Raw genomic sequence first — 20,571 nt, 5'->3', positions numbered from 1 at the left:
TAAGCTCTTTTTGAATATAAATATAATAATGGTTTTGTTTATTTGCAGGGGATTCCTGGACCTAAAGGAAGCCAGGTAAATACAATTTCAAATCTCTACTGTGCCATGAAGGTTATCATCTTATATTATAAACGAATAAGTGCTGCTTATTAACTGCTTCATTCAGTAGGTTTATGGAAGTTACAAACCCTTACACACATTTGCAAGTTGTTCATTCATACTTTGTGCATAAGGAATTATGGTTTAAAGGGGGGATTAAACTCTATTTAAATTTTCAAGCCATTTATCACCTCAGATTGGGAGTCCTACACCACAAAGTGTCTTTTACCTTGTATGTCTATCCGCAAATGAGATGGACGTAATGGATTACACACCAAAAGGAGAGAATTCATCATTGTTAGCTTGTGCTGTAGGCGGTCGTCTATGAGCTCTTTAGCGCTGCCAAAGGAAAGCCCATTTGTCCAATGTAACGTAAACCACTTCTTCTGGAAAGCAGACCACCTCAAAATGCCATTCATCTGTGGCTTCCTGTGAAAGACAGTTGTTTTGTTTTGACTCGCATGAAAGAAAGTCAGACGTGGTCATACTCTGTAGGTCTCATTCAAGCTGAAAATTGTGTTTCTACAATGTGACTTCAGTGTTAACGGTAATTATAGCAATTGAACATTTTACATTTTATTCCAACCAAACAAACACAAATTAATTAATTAATGCTATTTATTTATTTATGAGGTTTTTGAGAAAATTATACTCACTTTTGAGATGCACTGTCGTACAAACGTTTGGGACCAGTAAGATTTTTAATGGTTTTTTTAAAAAGTTATTAAAAAAGTATTATGCTCATCAAGACTGTTTGATCTATTTAATCAAAAATAAAAAAATAAAAAACAAGAAAAAAAACCCTGTAATTTTGTCAAATATTATTGCATTTTAAAATAACCATGATCTGTTCTATTCTATGCTAAAATGTAATTCATTGCTGTGAATTTTTTATTATCTTTAATCAGTCTTCAGTGTCACGTAATCCTTCAGAAATCTAATATATCTAATATTTTTAATCAGTGTTGGAAACAGATGTGCTGCTTAATATTTTTGGGACCTGTGATATTTTTTCAGGATTCTTTGATAAATAAAAAAAGTTAAAAAGAAAAGTGTTTTTTCAAAATAGAAATGTTGTGTTACAATATACACTATTCAAACATTTGCGGTCAGTAAATATTTTCTTTCTTCTTCTTTTTTTATTTTTTTAAAGAAATTAATACTTTTATTCAGCAAGGATGTGTTAAATTGATAAAAGACTAAAAAATATTTATATTTTGAATAAATTCTGTTCTTTTTAACTTTCTATTGATCAAAGAATCAAAGAAAAAAGTATCAAAGGTTCCAAAAATATTAAGCAGCACAACAGAATCAACACTGACAATTAGAATGATTTCTGAAGGATCATGTGACACTGAACACTGTGCTGCATCACAGAAATAAATAGTATATTAAAATAGGAAACCAATTTAAGAAATTGCAATAATATTTCACAATATTACAATTTTTCTGTATTTTTGATCAATTAAATACAGCCTTGATGAGCATTAAGAATCTTACTGATCGCAAACTTTTAAACAGCAGTGTACAGTATATAAACTAAAACAGTTTACAGTTAACTGCTATCAACTGCTATTGAAAAAATACATATATATGTTTTATTTGGAGTATTTCTTTACACTATTATTACATTTCTTTTGCATCACCTTCCCTAGCATTGCCTCTTTTATTATTATTATTCTTTTTTTTCAAAGCAATGTGTTTTACACATGTAGATCAGTTTCGAAGCCTTGTCAGTGCAGACCATTGTCTGATATGGGTCACAGTGAGAAGGTCATTTGAACAAGCTCATAAAAATGAAAGATTTGAGCAGAAAATGTGAATTTGGCACATGTCTTGTGGTGTGGATGTTGCCATAGACTCTCTTCCCTATCATTTCCACTCACATTCACTCAAACCATCTTCTTGGTTTCAGTCAGTTGTACGTTCATCGTATTCCCAGACTTTTGATCATGTTATTTGCAAATGACTTTTAAGATCAAAGATTACAGCTATATCTACTGCAGATGTGAGGTGCTGCCTGTACTTTCATTTGGGAAATAGATGACTTTGAAAAAGAGGACATTGAGACACTAAAGACTCTTAGTGAATGACTTATGGTTCACATGGTATTTTTTTAAACTATGCTAAGCTATTTTCCTATAGACTTTTGTCATATCAATTTTTCATTTTGGACAGTCTGTCTAATCATTACACCCAACTCTTTTATTTCCAGGGGCTGCCAGGACCAAAAGGAGATAAGGTACCTTTTTTTTTGGTCAATATTGTACAGCACACATGCACAAACAGGATGTTTCGTTCTGCTTCTGATTTCAGTTTCTCGTTAAGCAGATGTTTTCTGATTTCTAAAACAACTCACAAATTTCATTTGCATTGGCTATTCTCTTCAAACACATGTTTTGGAAGGGATGTAAACCGTGTCAGGCACCAAATTTGAGAAACGAGAAACCTGTGTTAAATGAAGACCTTCTTGAAGTCTTTTTCCTGATTGCAGTGAAAAATAATATATGCACAACAAAACTAAAACATGGAGCATCAGGATGCTTTTTCTCCCAGATCAGTGTTCCTCATTTATAATGATTAGTAAACCGTTATGCACATTCTCTGCCATGATTTTATTTGTATGCGTTCTTGTTATGGTACTTTAAATAGATAGTAAATAGTAAACCAGGTCAAATTATGAATGAGGCTGATTAAATGAGCTAACTTCTTTTGTATTTTTGGATCAGAAAGCTGTTACATGTAAATCAAAAGCAGTGTTTGTCAGTGAGATTTCATCTTATTTCCAACACCTTTTTCACCTTTGGTGTGGACGGATAAATAACAGCAACATAAACAACCACATGGACACCTTAGCAATCAGTCAAAAACCATGCAAATCATCTTCTTTAGAATAAAAAAAAATCTAGTATTTAAGTTCACATGTGTTGCTAATTGCATTTCTTGTCTGTTTGTGTTGTAGGGTGATCAAGGAGATACTGGGCCAAGGGTCAGTACACACATATTTCTGTCACTTATAAATGTATAGACATTATTCATATTTTCCCTTACCATCAGAGGAACAGAATGTCACATTTGCCTCAGAGTAATGAGGGCGATACCTGACATTTGTGAAGATAGATGGTACATCATAAATCAGAATTGAAGAGCTGAACTGTGTGTGTTTCATTTAATAGATTCAATATTCTCTCTTGCTCATATTGTCTTGATCTTTCTTTATTATTTTTCGAACACGCATTTAAAGACATGGCAAGACAAACATCCACAAATGTCCAGATAAACGAGATGGGCAACTAAAGTAGATATGAGAAGAAAAAAAAAATTCAATCCAATTTTTTTAAGTTGGGTAATTTCTTTAGAGTGACAATGCCCACATGTGCCAGTAGCCCCGCCCCAATCATTATAAGTTAATATTTGGCTATTTCGAAATTATCAGCAATAAACGGTGAAGTATTCATTTTGCCTAATGTGAAATTTGCCAACATCTGTGTCAATGGATAATTTAAATGTTTACTTTTCAAATAATTTGGAATACACTTTAAAATAAGTATTTATTTAAATTAAGCAATTTGATGTACCCCTATTATATATTTCTATTGATTTATATTTATTATTTTGCAATATAAGTTGCAATTCAGTATAAAAATGTAAACTTGTGTGTGTATATATATATATATATATATATATATATATAAATATAAGAAATAAACAAGGCAGTTCTGATTTGAATCTATTCTGATTCACTAAAGTGTATGCTGTGTGTGAATCTGTATATATGTAAGAGATTGCATGTTTCAGAGCATAAAAACAATGAAAAATGTCTCCAGGCCATAACTAAATCTTAACAAACCTCCCTGTGGGGAAGCACTAAAAAAGGAAAAATACAGAGTAAATAATGTCTTTATTCTCTTCTAAAAATGCCACAAGTTTTATTTTAGGATTGAGGTTAGTCTGCAGTAAATATAATTAGCGTAATTTAGATAGCGTAAGAACAATAGAAGTCTATGGGAAGCTTAGTTAGTTGAGCGTGTGTGTATTGCTGAGTAAAGCAGCAGTGTGGGAAACCTCAAGTATCCCTCAGGTCACCACATCCCTGCTAACTCAACCCTCATGCTCACGCTGGCATCAACATTCTGTCACTCCCACTTTCTCTCCGTTTTCTTCTTCATTTCTCTTTCTTATTTGCAAGGCTCTAACTTTCTTTCTTAGATTTCCTGCAACATGATTTTAAATGACAGTGAAAAGCTTTAAAATAATCCTTACGCTTTTTCATTTTTGTCACTTTCCATTCTCAAGTCTTTTTAAGGAGAGAAAAAAAAAGACATCCATCCTCACCTGGAGGGCACAGACTTATATAAAATCTCTTGCGGCAGACATGTGACATTTCTCTGTGCCTCTCGAGCTGCTGTCAGCACAATCTAGCCCTCAGACTGTGGTTTACAGAGACAAGCAAACATAAATACATTGAACAGACCAGTGTGATTTAAGACAACAAAAATAAAAAAGCCATTGTTTTTGTCCAATGTTATTTCAGGGTGGCAAAACCAACAATTTTACGTTATTTGGTCATTTTGTATTTGAATCACAGTTGTATTCAGGCAGTCCAAAAACATTGCCCTTTTGATGTGTTCAGGGCAAGTCAAAATTGCAAGCAACGTTTTTAATTTTCATGACATAGCATGAGTTTGAATAACCAATCCAGTCATATCCAATGAGAACTCTACAATATATACTGGATGTATACTATATACAGTATAAGGAAATGAGAGTTCATTCATAATCTTTTAATTATTCTATTCTATTCTATTCTATTATATTATATTATATTATATTATATTATATTATATTATATTATATTATATTATTATTATGGCTGTCAATCAATTACAATTTTTTTATCAAATTAGCTTTTTTCAAGATAAATTTAGATGTTTTTCCCAAAAAAAAGACACTTAGAAACTCCAAAAGGACATCAAAGAACTAAATGATATAAGGGGCCCATATAAGCACATATAAAAGAAAAAAAAATCTGAATTTTATAGTATGTGTACAGTGCAAAAGCAAAGAGCTTTTTTTTACATTTTAGAGAAATTAGGTTGTGATACCGATCAGGACAACATGGAGATGACAAAAAAAAATGTAACCAATCGTCTGCTGACTGCATATATCTACTATAGTACACGGATCCATTCAGTATAAAAAAAATAAAAAATAAGAAAAAAAATGTAAGTGATGTAACATACAGCCAAGTATGGTGACCCATACTCAGAATTCATGCTCTGCATTTAACCCATCCAAAGTCTTCATCCATCAAAACTTTACTAGCAAGACTGGTTATCCAGTTGAGAAAAAGTAGTTTGCGTCTCATCTGGCCATACAGTGGTGAGATGTTGACAATTTGTTCAGTCTGTTCTTTACACAGCGCGTGTGACGTGTGAGGGCTTGCACTCTTCAGAGACAATCACAGAAGATGACAGAGCTTGTGTTTAAAAGCGAAACACACTGGAATGAATAAATCACTGAAAACGTGATTCTCTGTTTTCTCTGCAGTCTCTGAATTAACGTTGTTTTGGACGGATTGTTTGCATTTGCTTACTGGATCATTGGACTGAAAACTTTCCCGGACTTTAGCAGCTTAAAGTTATCTGATTGCAAGCAGAGAAGCAAAATTGGGTTAATGGGTTAGAACAGAAATTGTGCTTCAGTAATTTTGCGTTAATTGTGTTAAATTATTTAAACACTTTAAGGATTATCAAATTAATTGCAGGCGTTAACGTGTTACCAATATATGTGTGTATATATATATATGTGTGTATATATATATATGTGTGTATATATATATATATATATATGTGTATATATATGTGTGTGTGTATATATATATATGTATATATGTGTGTGTGTATATATATATATATATATGTATATATATGGGGCATCTCAATAAAGTAGAATGTCGTGGAAAAGTTCATTTATTTCAGTAATTCAACTCAAATTTTGAGTTTGGTTCACTAGGCTAAACAATCATGGAGAAGACTGCTGATCTGACAGTTGTTCAGAAGACAATCATTAACCCCCTTCACAAGGAGGGTAAGCCACAAACATTCATTGCCAAAGAAGCTGGCTGTTCAGAGAGTGCTGTATCCAAGCATGTTAACAGAAAGTTGAGTGGAAGGAAAAAGTGTGGAAGAAAAAGATGCACAACCAACTGAGAGAACCGCAGACTTATGAGGATTGTCAAGTAAAATCGATTCAAGAATTTGAGTGAACTTCACAAGGAATGAACTGAGGCTGAGGTCAAGCCATCAAAAGCCCCCACACACAGACGTGTCAAGGAATTTGGCTACAGTTGTCGTATTCCTCTTGTTAAGCCACTCCTGAATCACAGACAACATTAGAGGCGTCTTACCTGGGCTAAGGAGAAGAAGAACTGGACTGTTTTTTGTTTTTATTGGTTTTAAGAAGTATTCTAATTTGTTGAGATAGTGAATTGGTGGGTTTTTGTTAAATTTGAGCATAAATCATTACAATTAAAAGAACCAAAGAACTTAAACTACTTCAGTCTCTGTGCATTGAACTTATTTAATACACAAGTTTCACAATTTGAGTTGAATTACTGAAATAAATTAACTTTTCCACAACATTCTAATTCACTGAGATGCACCTGTCTCTTGACTGTATTTATTTAATCAAAAATACATTAAATACAATAATTCTTCTATTTTAATATATTTTAAAATGTAATTTATTCTTGTGGTGTCAAAGCTGAATTTTCAGCTGCTCAAGAAACATTTCTGATTATTAGTGTTGAAAATAGTATTGTTTTTTTTTCTTTTTGTGGAAACCATGATACAATTTTGTTGAATTGAAAGAACAGCATTTATTTAAAATAAAATCTATTGTAACATTATAAATTAATGTCACTTTTGACAATTTAATGTATCTTTCGTGAATAATCTTTTAGTTTTTTTTACTGACCCCAAACTTTTGAACGGTAGTGTGAACATTTTTTGTTTCTTTTATTTCAGAATAGTCAAATATAATTGGTCTGACCGTTATATACAGGTCTGTCATTAGAAGGGTAGGGTATATGTTGAACTAAATGTAAATCAACCAAGATCCTGCAAGGTGCTCAGCTGGGTTTGATATTTTCATTCCAGTGGCAGCGAAATGCCCTGTCAGTGCTTTTTGATGACTGCTCTTTGTATCTCTGCTCCTCTGTTCATCCTGTTCCTCTCGCAGGGTCATGGCACTCATGCAGGGCTGCATAGTAATCAGATTCTCATTAAGGTTTGTCTCTTATCTGCTGCCATTGCCTTCATCTCCAAGCCGCTCCATGTCCGGGACGGCCGTCTCCCTTCATGGCCCCTGAGATCTTGCTCAGTTCCCTCACTATCCCTCAGTCTGAGGTTTTCAGTGCTCTTATTGTTTCTCCTTTGTCTTTCCCTCCATCTGTTTTTCCTGTCTCCTTGTACTGACGACTCACATGCACAGATGGTCTTTCCTCGTTACGATCACAGCTACATCTCGGCCGATCAGCCCAGTTTCCAGAGGCGTATGCTGAAGGTAGCATGTGTGCAAGGCATGTGCAGACACTCCCCTTACTACATCTTCATCTTCCTCGTTTTTAACCCATGTCATTTTGCGTGATTGCTTGTATTATTGTTTGTGTGTCTAATTACTTACAATCAAATAACCTCATGTGTGAAGGATCAGAGCATTGCATGCAAGTTTGCTGTTTTAGTGAATGAGGCTGATGCAGGGTGGATCTCACGAAAAAATATCTGGGTCATATTTTACCACATAATCAAAAACAACAACAAAACAATAGACTTTATATTTTGGATATGGAAATGTATGTAAAATAATGTCACTTTGCAAAGGATTAGTTCTTGGCCATGATTAATCATTATTATTTGCATCCAAAATAAAAGTTTTTATGTATATGATATATGTGTGTACTGTGTATATTTATTATGTTTATATAAATACACACACGCATGTATTTAAGAAAAAAATTATGATTATATAATATATATATATATATATATATATATACATATTTATATATATATATATATATATATATACATATTTATATATATTATATAAATGTAAATACATGTTAATATATAACATTATTTACAAAAGTTACAAAAGATAATGAAACAAAATACATACTTCAAGAGTATGTTATTTTTGCTTTTCTTGTGCTTATGCTTTGCTGTGACTTACTTGAGGAATTTATTCTATATCACATGTCTATGTTTCCATCAGGGTGATCAAGGACAAGCTGGGCCACCTGGACCTCCAGGCCCTCCTGGAGCACCCGGTGCAAGAGGGCCCCCAGGAAACACAGGGAAGGACGGTCCCCGCGGCCCACCGGGAGAACCAGTAAGACGCTCCGCTCATTTTACCTGCTTCTGTGATGCCTTAAAAAATACACGTTTCCTTGCTTAAAAGGGTCTCTTGGGATCTCTTGAAAATTGTTCAGTCTACAACAGGATTATCTTAAATGCTCAAATATAACAACTCAAATCAAATCACCGAACAGACTATACCTATACCAGATCCAGTCAAGGCAAATACATTTTGCATAACCTCTGAAAGATACTGACAGATCTTATTCTCTTAATTGACTTTAAAATTAGTTTCATAAATTATATGTGCATTTTCATAAATGATAAATGCATTCACAGTGGCCTGAAAAAAGAGGATTATTTAAACTGAAAAAAAAATAGGTGTAGAAACATGGTGTAGAAAACAATCGCAAATTATTAGAGAGCAACAAACAGCAACAATGTAACAAATTGAAGTAGAAAGAGTGAAATAGTACATTCTTGAAAAAAGTCATCCAATAATCTGTTTTATTCAACCCCTTAATTTTATTTTATTTTTATTATTTTTTTACAGTGGATTTGGACGCTTAAGCCATACATAAATTTAACTAAACTTAACTGAAATAAAACTACACAACAAGACTAAAAAAGTGACCAACAAAACAAAAAAAGTTAATTAATTAAACAAAATAAAATCTCAAAAGCAGAATGGAAACTCTTCTAAATGTCCATTATTACTCAACAATAAACACTAAAAAGTCTTATTCTTTAATGAAAAACAAAATTACACTTAATTGTAACATTTATTCTCTGAGTGCAGTCCCATGCAAAGCACACAGGGAACTACAAATCTGCTGCCCAAATTGTTACTGTTTGTCAACAAAACCGACTCATGATTCATGCAGTCTCAACAAAAAATCATTATGTTTGCTTAAACATAATCACATAATGAAAATAGCTGTGACAAATGTTCAAGAATTGTGTTTGCTCAGCTCATTGTAACAAGAGTTATTTTAAAATGTTATTTAAAAGCATACACGGAGTAAGCAAATGGTGTGGGGCACCAACTAACACCACAAACTTTGATTTTTATATATATATATATATATATATATATATATATATATATTTTTTTTTTTACCTAGGGGGTCCTAATTGTACAATTGGTTTTATCATCTGAAGCTGTTTTTATACTATAGCAGCCTGTGGTTTACAACAGTTACAGGTTGTACTTTAGAGGTTAAAGGCATTAGCGTTGCTCCGCTCTGGCCTCTGTCATCTGACGGTTGTGTTTTGTTGAGAGAGAGAGGTTAGAGGGGAAAGGGGCAAATTCAGTTCATCATCCCCCCGGCGGGGCGTTTGAAAACCACAGTCTATGCCAGTGCACTGCTGTTCACCTAAAGCTAAACCAAATATAGATTTATAGAAGGCTAAAGACTCATCTGGTTTGGGTAAGACACAGCCACAGTGTGTTCTTGACAAGCTCTGATGTTTCTGAATGTCCCAAAAGGAGATATGGCACAAATCCAGGGTCAGGAACAGTCCTACCACCATTTCTCGCCTTAGGTTGCTTCAAATTAAGTTCATATTTTTTAGCTTCTTATCATGAAGGCAGTTTAATTTGGAATAAAAACGAACTAGAAATGGTTTGATTTCTCTCAAACTGGGCCGGTTCTCAGTGGTATACTGGTCTGTCCATTTATTTTGCAATACCATGCAGAAATGATTTCTGCATAGCGGCAACTTATGAGAGCCGGTATATCCTCTCTTCTGTGGAAGTCTGTAATGCTGCTCTTATTAGACTTTTAGTTCCACAAGCCAAGGTTTTGACTATCAGCAGTAAATCTGCAGCATATTATAGCTTACTCTGACCAAGAACTGTTCATTCATATATGAAGAAGCCGTCTGACTGACATTTTAAATTACCAAACTCACTTTGCTTGATTTTACATGACATTTGGGGGTTTGGCAAACATCTGGGGAATCTCATTTACTCAGGATTATCTGCATCAAACTATAGTTCAAATATATTTATGTGTGTGTGTATATATATATATTATATATATTGTGAAATTATTGCTTTTTACATCAAGGATGTAATAATTTGATTAAAAGTGACAGTATAGACATGTTTAATGTTGCAAAAGATTTCTATTTCAAATAAAAGCTGTTATTTTGAACTTTCTATTCATAAACAATCCTAAAATGTATCATAGCTTACACAAAAATACTGTTTTCAACAGTATTATATTTGATTTATTTGATTTATTTTTTCAGTAGCAAATCAGCATATTAGAATGATTTCTGAAGGTTCACGTGACTCTAAAGACTGGAGTAATGATTCTAAATATTCAGCTTTAACATCACAGGAATAAATTACACATTTAAATATATTCAAAAAGAAAAATAGCTTTACAACAAATCAAGGCTTTGAATGGTATAATATATATATATATATATATATATATATGTGTGTGTGTGTGTGTGTGTGTGTGTGTGTGTGTGTGTGTGTGTGTGTGTGTGTGTGTGTGTGTGTGTGTGTACAAAAAAAAAAGAAACAAAGAAACTTACATAAATGCATTAACTAAAGGAATAGTTTACCCAAACATTTAAATTATGTCATTAATTACTCACCCTCATGTTGTTCCAAACCCATAAGACCTTTGTTCATCTTCAGAACACAAATTAAGATATTTTTTGATGGAATCTGACAGCTTTCTGACCCTCCCATAGACAGCAATGATATTACCACGATCAATGCACAGAAGCTACGAGCTACTGTTTATGCACAAAGAAAACAATAATAACATAATTTGTTCAGCAATTCTCTTCCCCAAGTTTCCGTCATTTTGGAGGACATAATCAATGTAATCAGTGTTGTTTACATTCAGTATTTTAATTTTTGGGTGAACTAACCCTTTAAATTTGACTGTGTTATGCATTTAGTCACATTTGGCAGATCTAATATGCATATATAAGCAAGGTACTTATGAATATATATAAACGAGGTACCAACATCTATATTACCCACTTCAAGCACAAAGTAACACAATTGTGATATAATTTGATGAGTCTAAAAACACATAGTAGGCTAAAACAGTACATGCACAGATAGTCTGTGTGACTGTGCAGAAGTAGAGCTTTTCATAAGAGTCCTGTGAAAAATAAAAAACTATGAGATGATATGTTCTGTTTGCACAGCTCTACTTTGTCGTCAAGCTTGTGTATAAAGAAATACTTTATGAAAGCTGAAATCTATGAAATTCTGCACCATGTTGGTCACAGATGTTTCCCTGACATAACTTACTAGCTAGTTATCTCCTATTGTTGTGTTTTTCACTGGCAAAACCACCTTGTTAAGAAGCACAGCTTGAAGGAAGATGGGGAAAGCGAACAATACAGTGCTTCTGATTTTTTCCAAGCGATTCCTCTGGTTTTGTTCATTTTTGTTAGGGAACAGAAAATTATGTCTCTCTGTATTGTGGCTGAATACCAGCTTTGAAGTCTGCTTGACATAAAATACTACATCTGACTAGATTGTGTGTATGCATATGTGTGCCATGTCTTCACTCATTCTGTTGATAATTTAGATACAGAATGAGGACAAGAATATTGATTACAAAAAATTAAAAACATCCTATTTAGTTTATAGTATAATAAATAATACACATCCCCCAAAAGATGCATGTAGTTATTTACACTCTTTCTCTCTCTGTGTATGACAAAAACACTCAAAACCTCTGTTATAAAATGATAAGAAACCTATGATAACTTCGCATCAATGTGAGCAGGTGGTTGCTATTGGTGGTTATAATATTTGAAAGAAAACGTTCAACCAAAATAAGCAAAGTTGTACATTACTGCCCCCTGGTGGTTAAATGGAAGACAAATATAAATGGGGCTTGATCTGTGCATATCTCTCTCCTGATTCAGACAAGAAAATGTTTAGACTTGAGAATTAATTACAGTTTACAATTAAATTGTGTCTTAGTGATGGATTTGCTTCTTACAAACAGAGCTTTTCACATCACAAGACATGAATTGATGGACTGGAGTTGTGTGGACTGTGCTATAAATATAAATTTGACTTGACTTGATATTTAATGTGAAACTCATACCACAAACTAACCCAACAAGCCATTTAATGTCTATAATGATGCACTGCAACTTAAAGCATTGGCACATGACATTTGGTTCTCCAGTCTCTTTCAGAAAAGAGCTCTGGCATCAATCAAACACTGACTTACATCTTGAAAGTTTGGTTTATTAAAGTAACTTTTAAATACTTTCTGTCCGTCTAGGGTGCTCCTGGACGAGAAGGAATGGAGGTGAGTGTAACCAGCACTGTTTCTGATCAACATGGTCATGGTCTTCATGGTTCACATTATATTATTGTATGTTACTTTCTTTCAAACATGTTTTCTCTCTCTGCAGGGACAAAGAGGTTTACCAGGAAAACCGGTAAGATTAAAACATATCAAACCTGTGTGTGTGCTCATCCTTGAGGCTAAGATGTTTCTTGTTTTTTTTTAGGAAAATGTCTAGCTTTCGCAATTTTCTGAAAGACTAAATTCTTTCCTCTTGGCATAAATATGAACAGCATGTTTGAGTGTTTTGCCCTTTGTGCTAGTAAGTGCTTGCTGACTTCAGCTTTCCTTAAACACTGACGTCTGTATGAGGTCTTAAATTAGTTTCTGCCTGTTTCACTGGAATGACTTCTAATGTGTAATATCAGCTTGGTTTTAGTACATGTGTACGTTTGTGTGTGAGACTAAGATGAGAAACATACTGTATGCGAGTGTGTTCTAGCCGTGGTGTTGCAGGCACATGGACCTGTTGTACAAAAAGTCAGCATGAAATGGTGTTTGCAACCATTTTTAATTCTGTAATGTGATTTTATTTCTAAATGAAACAGGAAACAAGAAAATGTAGGGCTGGAAAGTATTTTTATACATTTGAAAGTGCTATTCATATGTGACTGGAGGGGGTTTTGGTGATGTTCACCAATAAGGAAAAAGAAAGCTTTTAAATTGAAAAATTACCAAAACCAGAATTTTTCTTTTGAATAATTGCAGTTGTGTATTGTTCACAGTAAGACCATCAATATTAAGAAAGTGAGTAGGGTAGTTGTTGTAGTAAGTAGTTGGTTTTCTAAATACATATTACTTATCTTATTGTACACGATTCATGTATGCATATGTTTCTTTTTAATATGTAATTTTAACCTTTAAGCCCATCATTTTAAATCAAAATTCTAGTGAGTGTCAGTGTTATAATTGATAATTAAAACTAAAACCAAAAGAAAACATTTATTACTTTAACTAAACTACATAAAATGTACATTATTTTAATTTATTTTAACTAGTTGCCAATGCACCATTTTTAAATTTTGTTTACTTGAGTTAGATATGTTAAAATAATTAATATAATAATATAAAATAATAATAAAAAATATATAAAATGTTCAACAAAATTACTAAACCTTTTACAAAAAGAAAAATGAAAACAGAACAAATAAAATTTTATATATATATATATATATATATATATATATATATATATATATATATATATATATATATATATATATATATATATAAATTATAATAGTATAAAAGGTCAAGCTCACATTCAGATATGCATCCATCCAATCAACAACTGATGGACAGATCCAAGTCCCCACGATATCACAATATAGAAAAATAAATCTGTTGATTCTTCCGTGTTTTAGTGTTGAATGTCTTTAAATGCCTGTAAACTGGATCTTTAACTGTTCTACAGGGTGAAGTTGGTGATCAGGGTTACCCAGGACCACAGGGATCCCCAGGGCCAAAGGTCAGAGGTCATTCTTCCTCTGGTTTTGACACCAAAATATCGAAAAACCCACCATTATGATACAAAAAAATACTATTTTCAAGGTCCTTTTCCTTCATTTTGGTATTTAAACAAGAGACATCAAGCAATATTATTTTTATCTGTTCATTTTCTGTGTATTTATCTTCTGTTTTGCACTCTTTAGTCTCATAGGTTCAATTCCATTCAATCTTCTCAGCATATTTTGGGGATTTGATCATGTGCTTGATTTCACCATAGCCTCTGACCATTACTTTAATCATTAGCAGCATAATTAGTATGATTTCATAGAGTAATGGGCTTCATATGGATCCGACTGCTCTGTCCAAGCATCTTCTGCTGCAGTATTTCTCTCTGCGATCTGTTCTTTATTATTGTAAATGCTCTTTATACGTTTGGCAGGGTGAGCAGGGAGAGCCAGGTCCTCAGGGTGTCCGAGGAACTGATGGACTGCCAGGCTTGAAGGTGAGCGTGTATATATATATATATATATATATATATATATATATATATATATATATATATATATATATATATATATACACATATACATATATATATATATATATATATATATATATATACACAAATACATATATATATACACACACACACACACACACACACACACAGTGATTTCTACAAAAGACAAGACTTACAGTAAATGAGAAACATCAGTGTGCTTGACTGTATTGGTTGGATTTGGGCTTTGTATTTCACAGGGAGATAAGGGAGATACTGGAGATCAAGGGCCCCAGGGTGAACCGGTGAGGAACGGTGCATCATACGTTTATTCAAAGTGTGCTCAGGTCAATTTTATGCTGACCATTTTTTAGGAATTTCATACCTTGAATGAGAGGCTTCAAGTGTCATTTGCTTTCAGTTATTTTAGCTGAACACAAAGAGTCAGTTATGCTGCTTGATGCTGCAAACTATTTCTTAACTTTTTATTTAAATTCATAATCATAAATATGCACCGGTTTGTAGCACGCATAGCTTTCCAGAGTTTCTGAAAATGAAATTAAATTACAATTGTTTAATATTTTTATAATACATCTAATTAGCATTTAAAAATAAATACTATATTATTGTATCTTGGCATACAATGTATAAAAATTGAGCGTACCTTTAAAAACATAGATTTAGAAATGAACAAGCAACTGCAACAAAAGTCCATTTTGCTAGCAATGCCAAGATCATAGGTTTAATTCTCAGGTAATACATGAACTGATATAATTGCAAAGTATGTTGCTTTAGATGAAACAAAAGCAGAGAAACACCTCTTCACATCTGAGAATACTTACGTGTGTGTGATCAGTTGTGTAACAGTTGTTTTGATCGCGGCAGGGCCACCCTGGTGAAAAAGGCACATCAGGATCCGGTGACATCATTGACTTCAATGGCAAACTCTTAGATGCCTTTCAGGTGAGCCGCGATTTTATTGATGGTAATTGCTAGAAAAACTTCCTAACAACTGTTATTTTTGCCAGTTGGTCATCTGGATTCATGTAAACTCGATGTTACTGGTTAAACTTCTTGAAATGCAATTATGTAAACAACCGATGACTGGTTATATTAAAACCAAATGCCATAATATGTTCTGAAATTTCAGTCAGACTTGATTTTTTTTTTTGTTCTGGCAGGCTATCAAAACCATCAGTGTCTCGGTAACTGTAATATAGCATGAGTTGCCATTTTAGGTTTTTTCAGTTGAATGTGCGGCCTAATTATCCTTAACAAATACTCACTCCGTGTGCTTGTGAATTGAAAATTCATTATTATTTCAGCATATAATGCTAATTCAAAATAGATCATTCAAGATTAATGTTCAGTAATTCAATGTAAATATTATAATCAAAGCTGGTAACATGCATGCAACATTATGTTGTAAAATGGTGTGAAGCAAACATTGCTGAATAAATGAAATGCAAAAAAAACAAACATTTAAAATAAGTATGCTTTGAAACATATTCTTTATGTAACGTACCAAGACATATTTGATAAAATTAGAAGTCGTTAGTTGCAAATGTTGTCGTTTCTTGTACTGAGAATGTGGATCTGGGTTGTTTGATTAATTAATTCTTCTTGTGGTTTCATTTATAATGTCTGTTTGCATGTTCTAGACGATGCCATTCTTTGAAATTCTGTGTTATGTCACATTGCAATTGAGAAATAGGAGGAAAAATTTGGAATTTGATCATTTTGGACATTTGCAAGGCTTTGTGGTCATCTCTATCAAAGGTATAATTAGTCTGAAATGTTTATCGACCCACAAAGCGTGACAGATACATTGAATATGGTGACAAGGAAATGCAAAAATGTCAGCCATAATTATGGTTTGTATCAAACTAAAGAACAGCAATATTTCCTTCAAAGAATGCCATCAACATTGTGAAGTATCATTTAGGATGTTGTTTTCATACTCCTCAAGATTTCACATGAAGAATTATATTGGAACAACATTTCCTGTTTTATAGCAGTCGTAAAATGAGGTCTATCAGAGGTTTGTGGTTCTCAAAATGCAAAGTGGTTTTGCAAAAAGACCATTTTATACGTTTTAATTCTGTCTGTTCTGCTTGCCTAACTAACAGGGACCACCTGGCCCTCCTGGACCCCCGGGACCACCGGGAAAAGAAGGTTCACAGGTGAATATTGAAATCTGCTAAACTCCTAATGAGTGGCTCAGAGTATATTGTTTCCATGATTTTTGTATTTAAAGCCACACAAAGCTTGTGCTAGAACTACATGATCTAATTAATAGTATCAAGACAAATATCAGTTCTGATCCATCTCATTCATTCAAACAGGGTGAACTTGGTTTGCCTGGCCCTGCTGGGGTCGATGGCGAAAAGGTGAATCAGTAGTTTTGTTTTTATTTTATATAAATATACAAAGTTTTGCAAGGACAAGCACCTACAGTATATAGAACCTACAGTATATGAGCTATTCTGAGGTTTTTGCAGATGAGTTGCTAATCAATATTTGGATTGTTATGATCATCAGGGTGAAAAAGGAGACACTGGGGAGCCTGGTGAACCTGGAGCCAGGGGTGAGAAAGGAGAAATGGGCCTCTCTGGACCCTCTGTAAGTATTCCAAGTGATAAATCTTCTAAATCTTATTTATTTGTTGTCATATTATAATTTATAATATTAATCAAATGTGTTATAGGGAATGGATGGGCAGAAAGGAGAGAAAGGAGACTCTATACTAGAGGACAATCTAGTCAGTACAGTTGCTGATTTATTTATTAATATTCTAGTATTAAGAATAAAGTTATATTTAGCTGTGGTTTTATGGCTGTCTATAGGTTCAGATGATTTCACAGCCTGGACCACCAGGGCTTCCAGGTCCACCAGGACCACCTGGATACATGGTGAGGCACATTTTAGATATGCATGATATTATGCTTTCAGTTAATTCGCTAACTAAACCTGACCATAAATTCTCATAAAATCTTTTTTTTGCCATTTATCTGCAAGATCTTGACTTTTAAGAGTGATATAATAACATCATTCAAAGATTATGACAGATATTATTTGTGTTTTAGGGTCACCGTGGCTTGCCAGGCCCCAAAGTAAGTGTTAATTTTATTGATTTTATTTATCTATCTATTTTTTTCAGACTTTAAACAGAGTCTATTAATTTAGTGATTTATCCTAAATTTAGTGATTTATCAAACTGTTTGTCTTGATATGAAACCTGTCATCACAAAGCTTACTTAACTACTTTAAACGTCCTAATAAATGATGATATCCAGTAAAATCACACTCCATGCAGTCTAACGCTGTATTGAATCTCTAATAGGGTGATCCAGGGGAGAGTATTAAAGGAGAGAAGGGAGAAACTGGTGCCGGAGGAATACAAGTGAGACCACATCTAATCCCATAATGCAGTAGTCCAGGATTTAAAAACAAAAGCAATATTCACAAACATGTAAAACTGGCCTGTGGATGTTGTGATTATGGTGTTATCCATGCTCATAACATCTGTAAGCCATAACCATACCATATCCAAATGTTTCATACCTATTATTATGTTTAATAGGGCCTTCAGGGTCCTCAAGGGCCCCCAGGAGCAACAGGATTAGTTGGTCTTCCCGGCACAAAGGGTGAAAAGGTAAATCAAATCATAAATTCAACTAATTACTGTTTTTAATGACAATTAGGTTTGAGCAGATGTATTTGTGGGGTTTATTTCATTCTATTTTATCTCTATTTCAGTATTCTTTTTTTAACCCCTCTGTGATTTTATGAATGATTTTCGATTTGATTTGATAAATGTCAGAAATAATGCCTAAACCTAACTGTAAAATAATATTACATTAGTACTTTCCAGATAAGCCACAGATTAAATATAAATGTAGCTAAAACATTTTTGTTATCTTTCACAGGGAAAACAAGGGGAACCTGGATTAGATGTAAGCAGCATTTATTCATTCATTCATTCTTACTGTACATACGTCTTAAGGATTGAGCTTTTGTTTTTCAATGGAAGTTTTCCAGTGTAATTTTGTTTGAATTTACTGTAGGGTTTTCCTGGAATTAAGGGAGACAGGGGTGATCGCGGAGAGAAAGGAGTCAGGGTACTGTATGATATTTACCTCAGATAACCAATGAAGCTTTCATACATGTTCATTTATTCATTTACTGACTGTACATAGTCCTTTACTTATAATGATCTCGCTGATCCTCCTGTTCACAGGGAGATCGCGGTCCTGTTGGAAAGAGAGGGCTCAAGGGAATGAAAGGCGAACAGGGGCCGCCGGGTCTGGACCAGCCCTGTCCCGTGGTGCGTGTTACAGATACTTTTCATGTTTATATGTGGTGATGTGTTACAGATTCACACCGGGTAATTCTGTCAGGAACAACAAAGTGTGCCCATCTGGGAACACCGATATTTCACAGACATCTTTTCCCCTTTTCCACATTTCCTCCCCTTTCTTCTGTATGTTTCTATAGACTGATGTTCTGCTTCAGTTTCTCTTTGATTGGTCTCTCTAGCGCGAGTGTGTGTTTTTAGTCATTATGGCAGTGTATATTGTATATGTGTGCTCTCGCTGACAGGGAGCTGATGGATGTAAAAAAGAGGCAGTGGAAACGGGGCTGCCGGCCCCTGAGGCCCCCTGCCCACTGGTACAGTATCTCTCTCTCTGCTCTGTTTAAACCTGCAGATTTCTGACACTTCCTGCTTTCGCCTTTGAACTATTTCTTTTAAACTATCCTATGTCTGCCATATACTGTACATACTTGTACATTACCGTTCAAATGTTTGGGGCCAGTCAGATTGATTTATTTGAAAGTAATTAATACTTTTATTCAGCAAGGATGCATTAAGTTGATCAAAAGTGGCTGCACAAACTATAACATGTTCTTTTTCAAATAATTGCTCCTTTGAACTTTATATTTATTTTAAGAATGAGAGCAACTCTTTTCAACTTAAATAATAAGAAGAAATTTTCACGAGCAGCAGAAATTATTCATATTAGAATAATTTCTGAAGGATCATATGACACTGAAGAATGGAATAATGATGCTGAAAATACAGCTTTGAATCACAGGAATAAATTAGCCTTGGTGAGCAAAAATACTTTTTTCAAAACACTAGAAAATCTTATGACCCAAACATTGAAATGGAAGTGTATGTACAACACAATAGAGATAACAGTTAGAGAACATTCGTGTTTATTCAAGGTTTATAAAACCCAAACTGATGCATTAATTATGAACTAAGATCAACGAGAAATATTGTAACTTGTCAAGCAAAATCTCATTCATATTTAATTAGCGTTACTCCATAACACGACATTATTGTGAGTTTTGCAAGCATGCTTTTATTAATTGCATTATTTTTTGTGGTGTTGTGATCCTTTGAGGGAGTTTGAGTTTTTTGGTTGAAGTCTACATATTTATTAATAAAATATATAGTATTATTAGGATTTTGGTGCAGTGTTTGCTTACAGATAATTGTGAAAATTAAAACAGATCATTTTAAAAACCATTTTAACATGCATTTGTTAATTAAAATTGCAATACAGTTGAAAACGGATTCTTTGCTCTTACAGCTATTTTTTTTTCTTTCTTACATTCAAGGGTCCTGATGGACTTCCAATACCAGGTTGCTGGCACAAGGTCAGTAAAATAAAAACCATTTATGATACTTGAATATTCCATAACCATGACTGTGCAGTTCATGTGTGTGACTGTAATTTTAACAACTGCATATTTAAATGAATCGACTGCAGTGTGCATCAGTATACATGCCACGTAGCTGTTTAATGTT

At 33.6% G+C, this 20,571-nt stretch overlaps 1 protein-coding gene across 1 annotated transcript in view; it reads left to right on the top strand.

Moving 5' to 3' along the window:
- LOC132109791 (collagen alpha-1(XXIII) chain-like) overlaps positions 1–20,571 on the top strand; it is a 135,596-nt gene that overhangs the window by 112,508 nt on the left and 2,517 nt on the right. The window contains exons 7-31 of the mRNA XM_059516134.1: positions 49–75; positions 2,315–2,341; positions 3,062–3,088; positions 7,594–7,665; positions 8,377–8,493; positions 12,740–12,766; positions 12,873–12,899; positions 14,220–14,273; positions 14,694–14,756; positions 15,014–15,058; positions 15,639–15,716; positions 15,935–15,958; positions 16,883–16,936; positions 17,099–17,143; positions 17,295–17,375; positions 17,461–17,514; positions 17,600–17,665; positions 17,840–17,866; positions 18,097–18,156; positions 18,337–18,408; positions 18,683–18,709; positions 18,821–18,874; positions 18,994–19,080; positions 19,356–19,424; positions 20,382–20,420. Coding sequence (XP_059372117.1) covers positions 49–75; positions 2,315–2,341; positions 3,062–3,088; positions 7,594–7,665; positions 8,377–8,493; positions 12,740–12,766; positions 12,873–12,899; positions 14,220–14,273; positions 14,694–14,756; positions 15,014–15,058; positions 15,639–15,716; positions 15,935–15,958; positions 16,883–16,936; positions 17,099–17,143; positions 17,295–17,375; positions 17,461–17,514; positions 17,600–17,665; positions 17,840–17,866; positions 18,097–18,156; positions 18,337–18,408; positions 18,683–18,709; positions 18,821–18,874; positions 18,994–19,080; positions 19,356–19,424; positions 20,382–20,420 — 1,323 coding nt within the window. The remainder of the gene's footprint in view (positions 1–48; positions 76–2,314; positions 2,342–3,061; positions 3,089–7,593; positions 7,666–8,376; positions 8,494–12,739; positions 12,767–12,872; positions 12,900–14,219; positions 14,274–14,693; positions 14,757–15,013; positions 15,059–15,638; positions 15,717–15,934; positions 15,959–16,882; positions 16,937–17,098; positions 17,144–17,294; positions 17,376–17,460; positions 17,515–17,599; positions 17,666–17,839; positions 17,867–18,096; positions 18,157–18,336; positions 18,409–18,682; positions 18,710–18,820; positions 18,875–18,993; positions 19,081–19,355; positions 19,425–20,381; positions 20,421–20,571) is intronic.

Source organism: Carassius carassius, chromosome 29, assembly GCF_963082965.1.
Source record: "Carassius carassius chromosome 29, fCarCar2.1, whole genome shotgun sequence".
NCBI classification, from domain to species: domain Eukaryota; kingdom Metazoa; phylum Chordata; class Actinopteri; order Cypriniformes; family Cyprinidae; genus Carassius; species Carassius carassius.
Note: the sequence above shows the minus strand (reverse complement) of the source record. Positions and strands in the feature narration are given on the sequence as shown.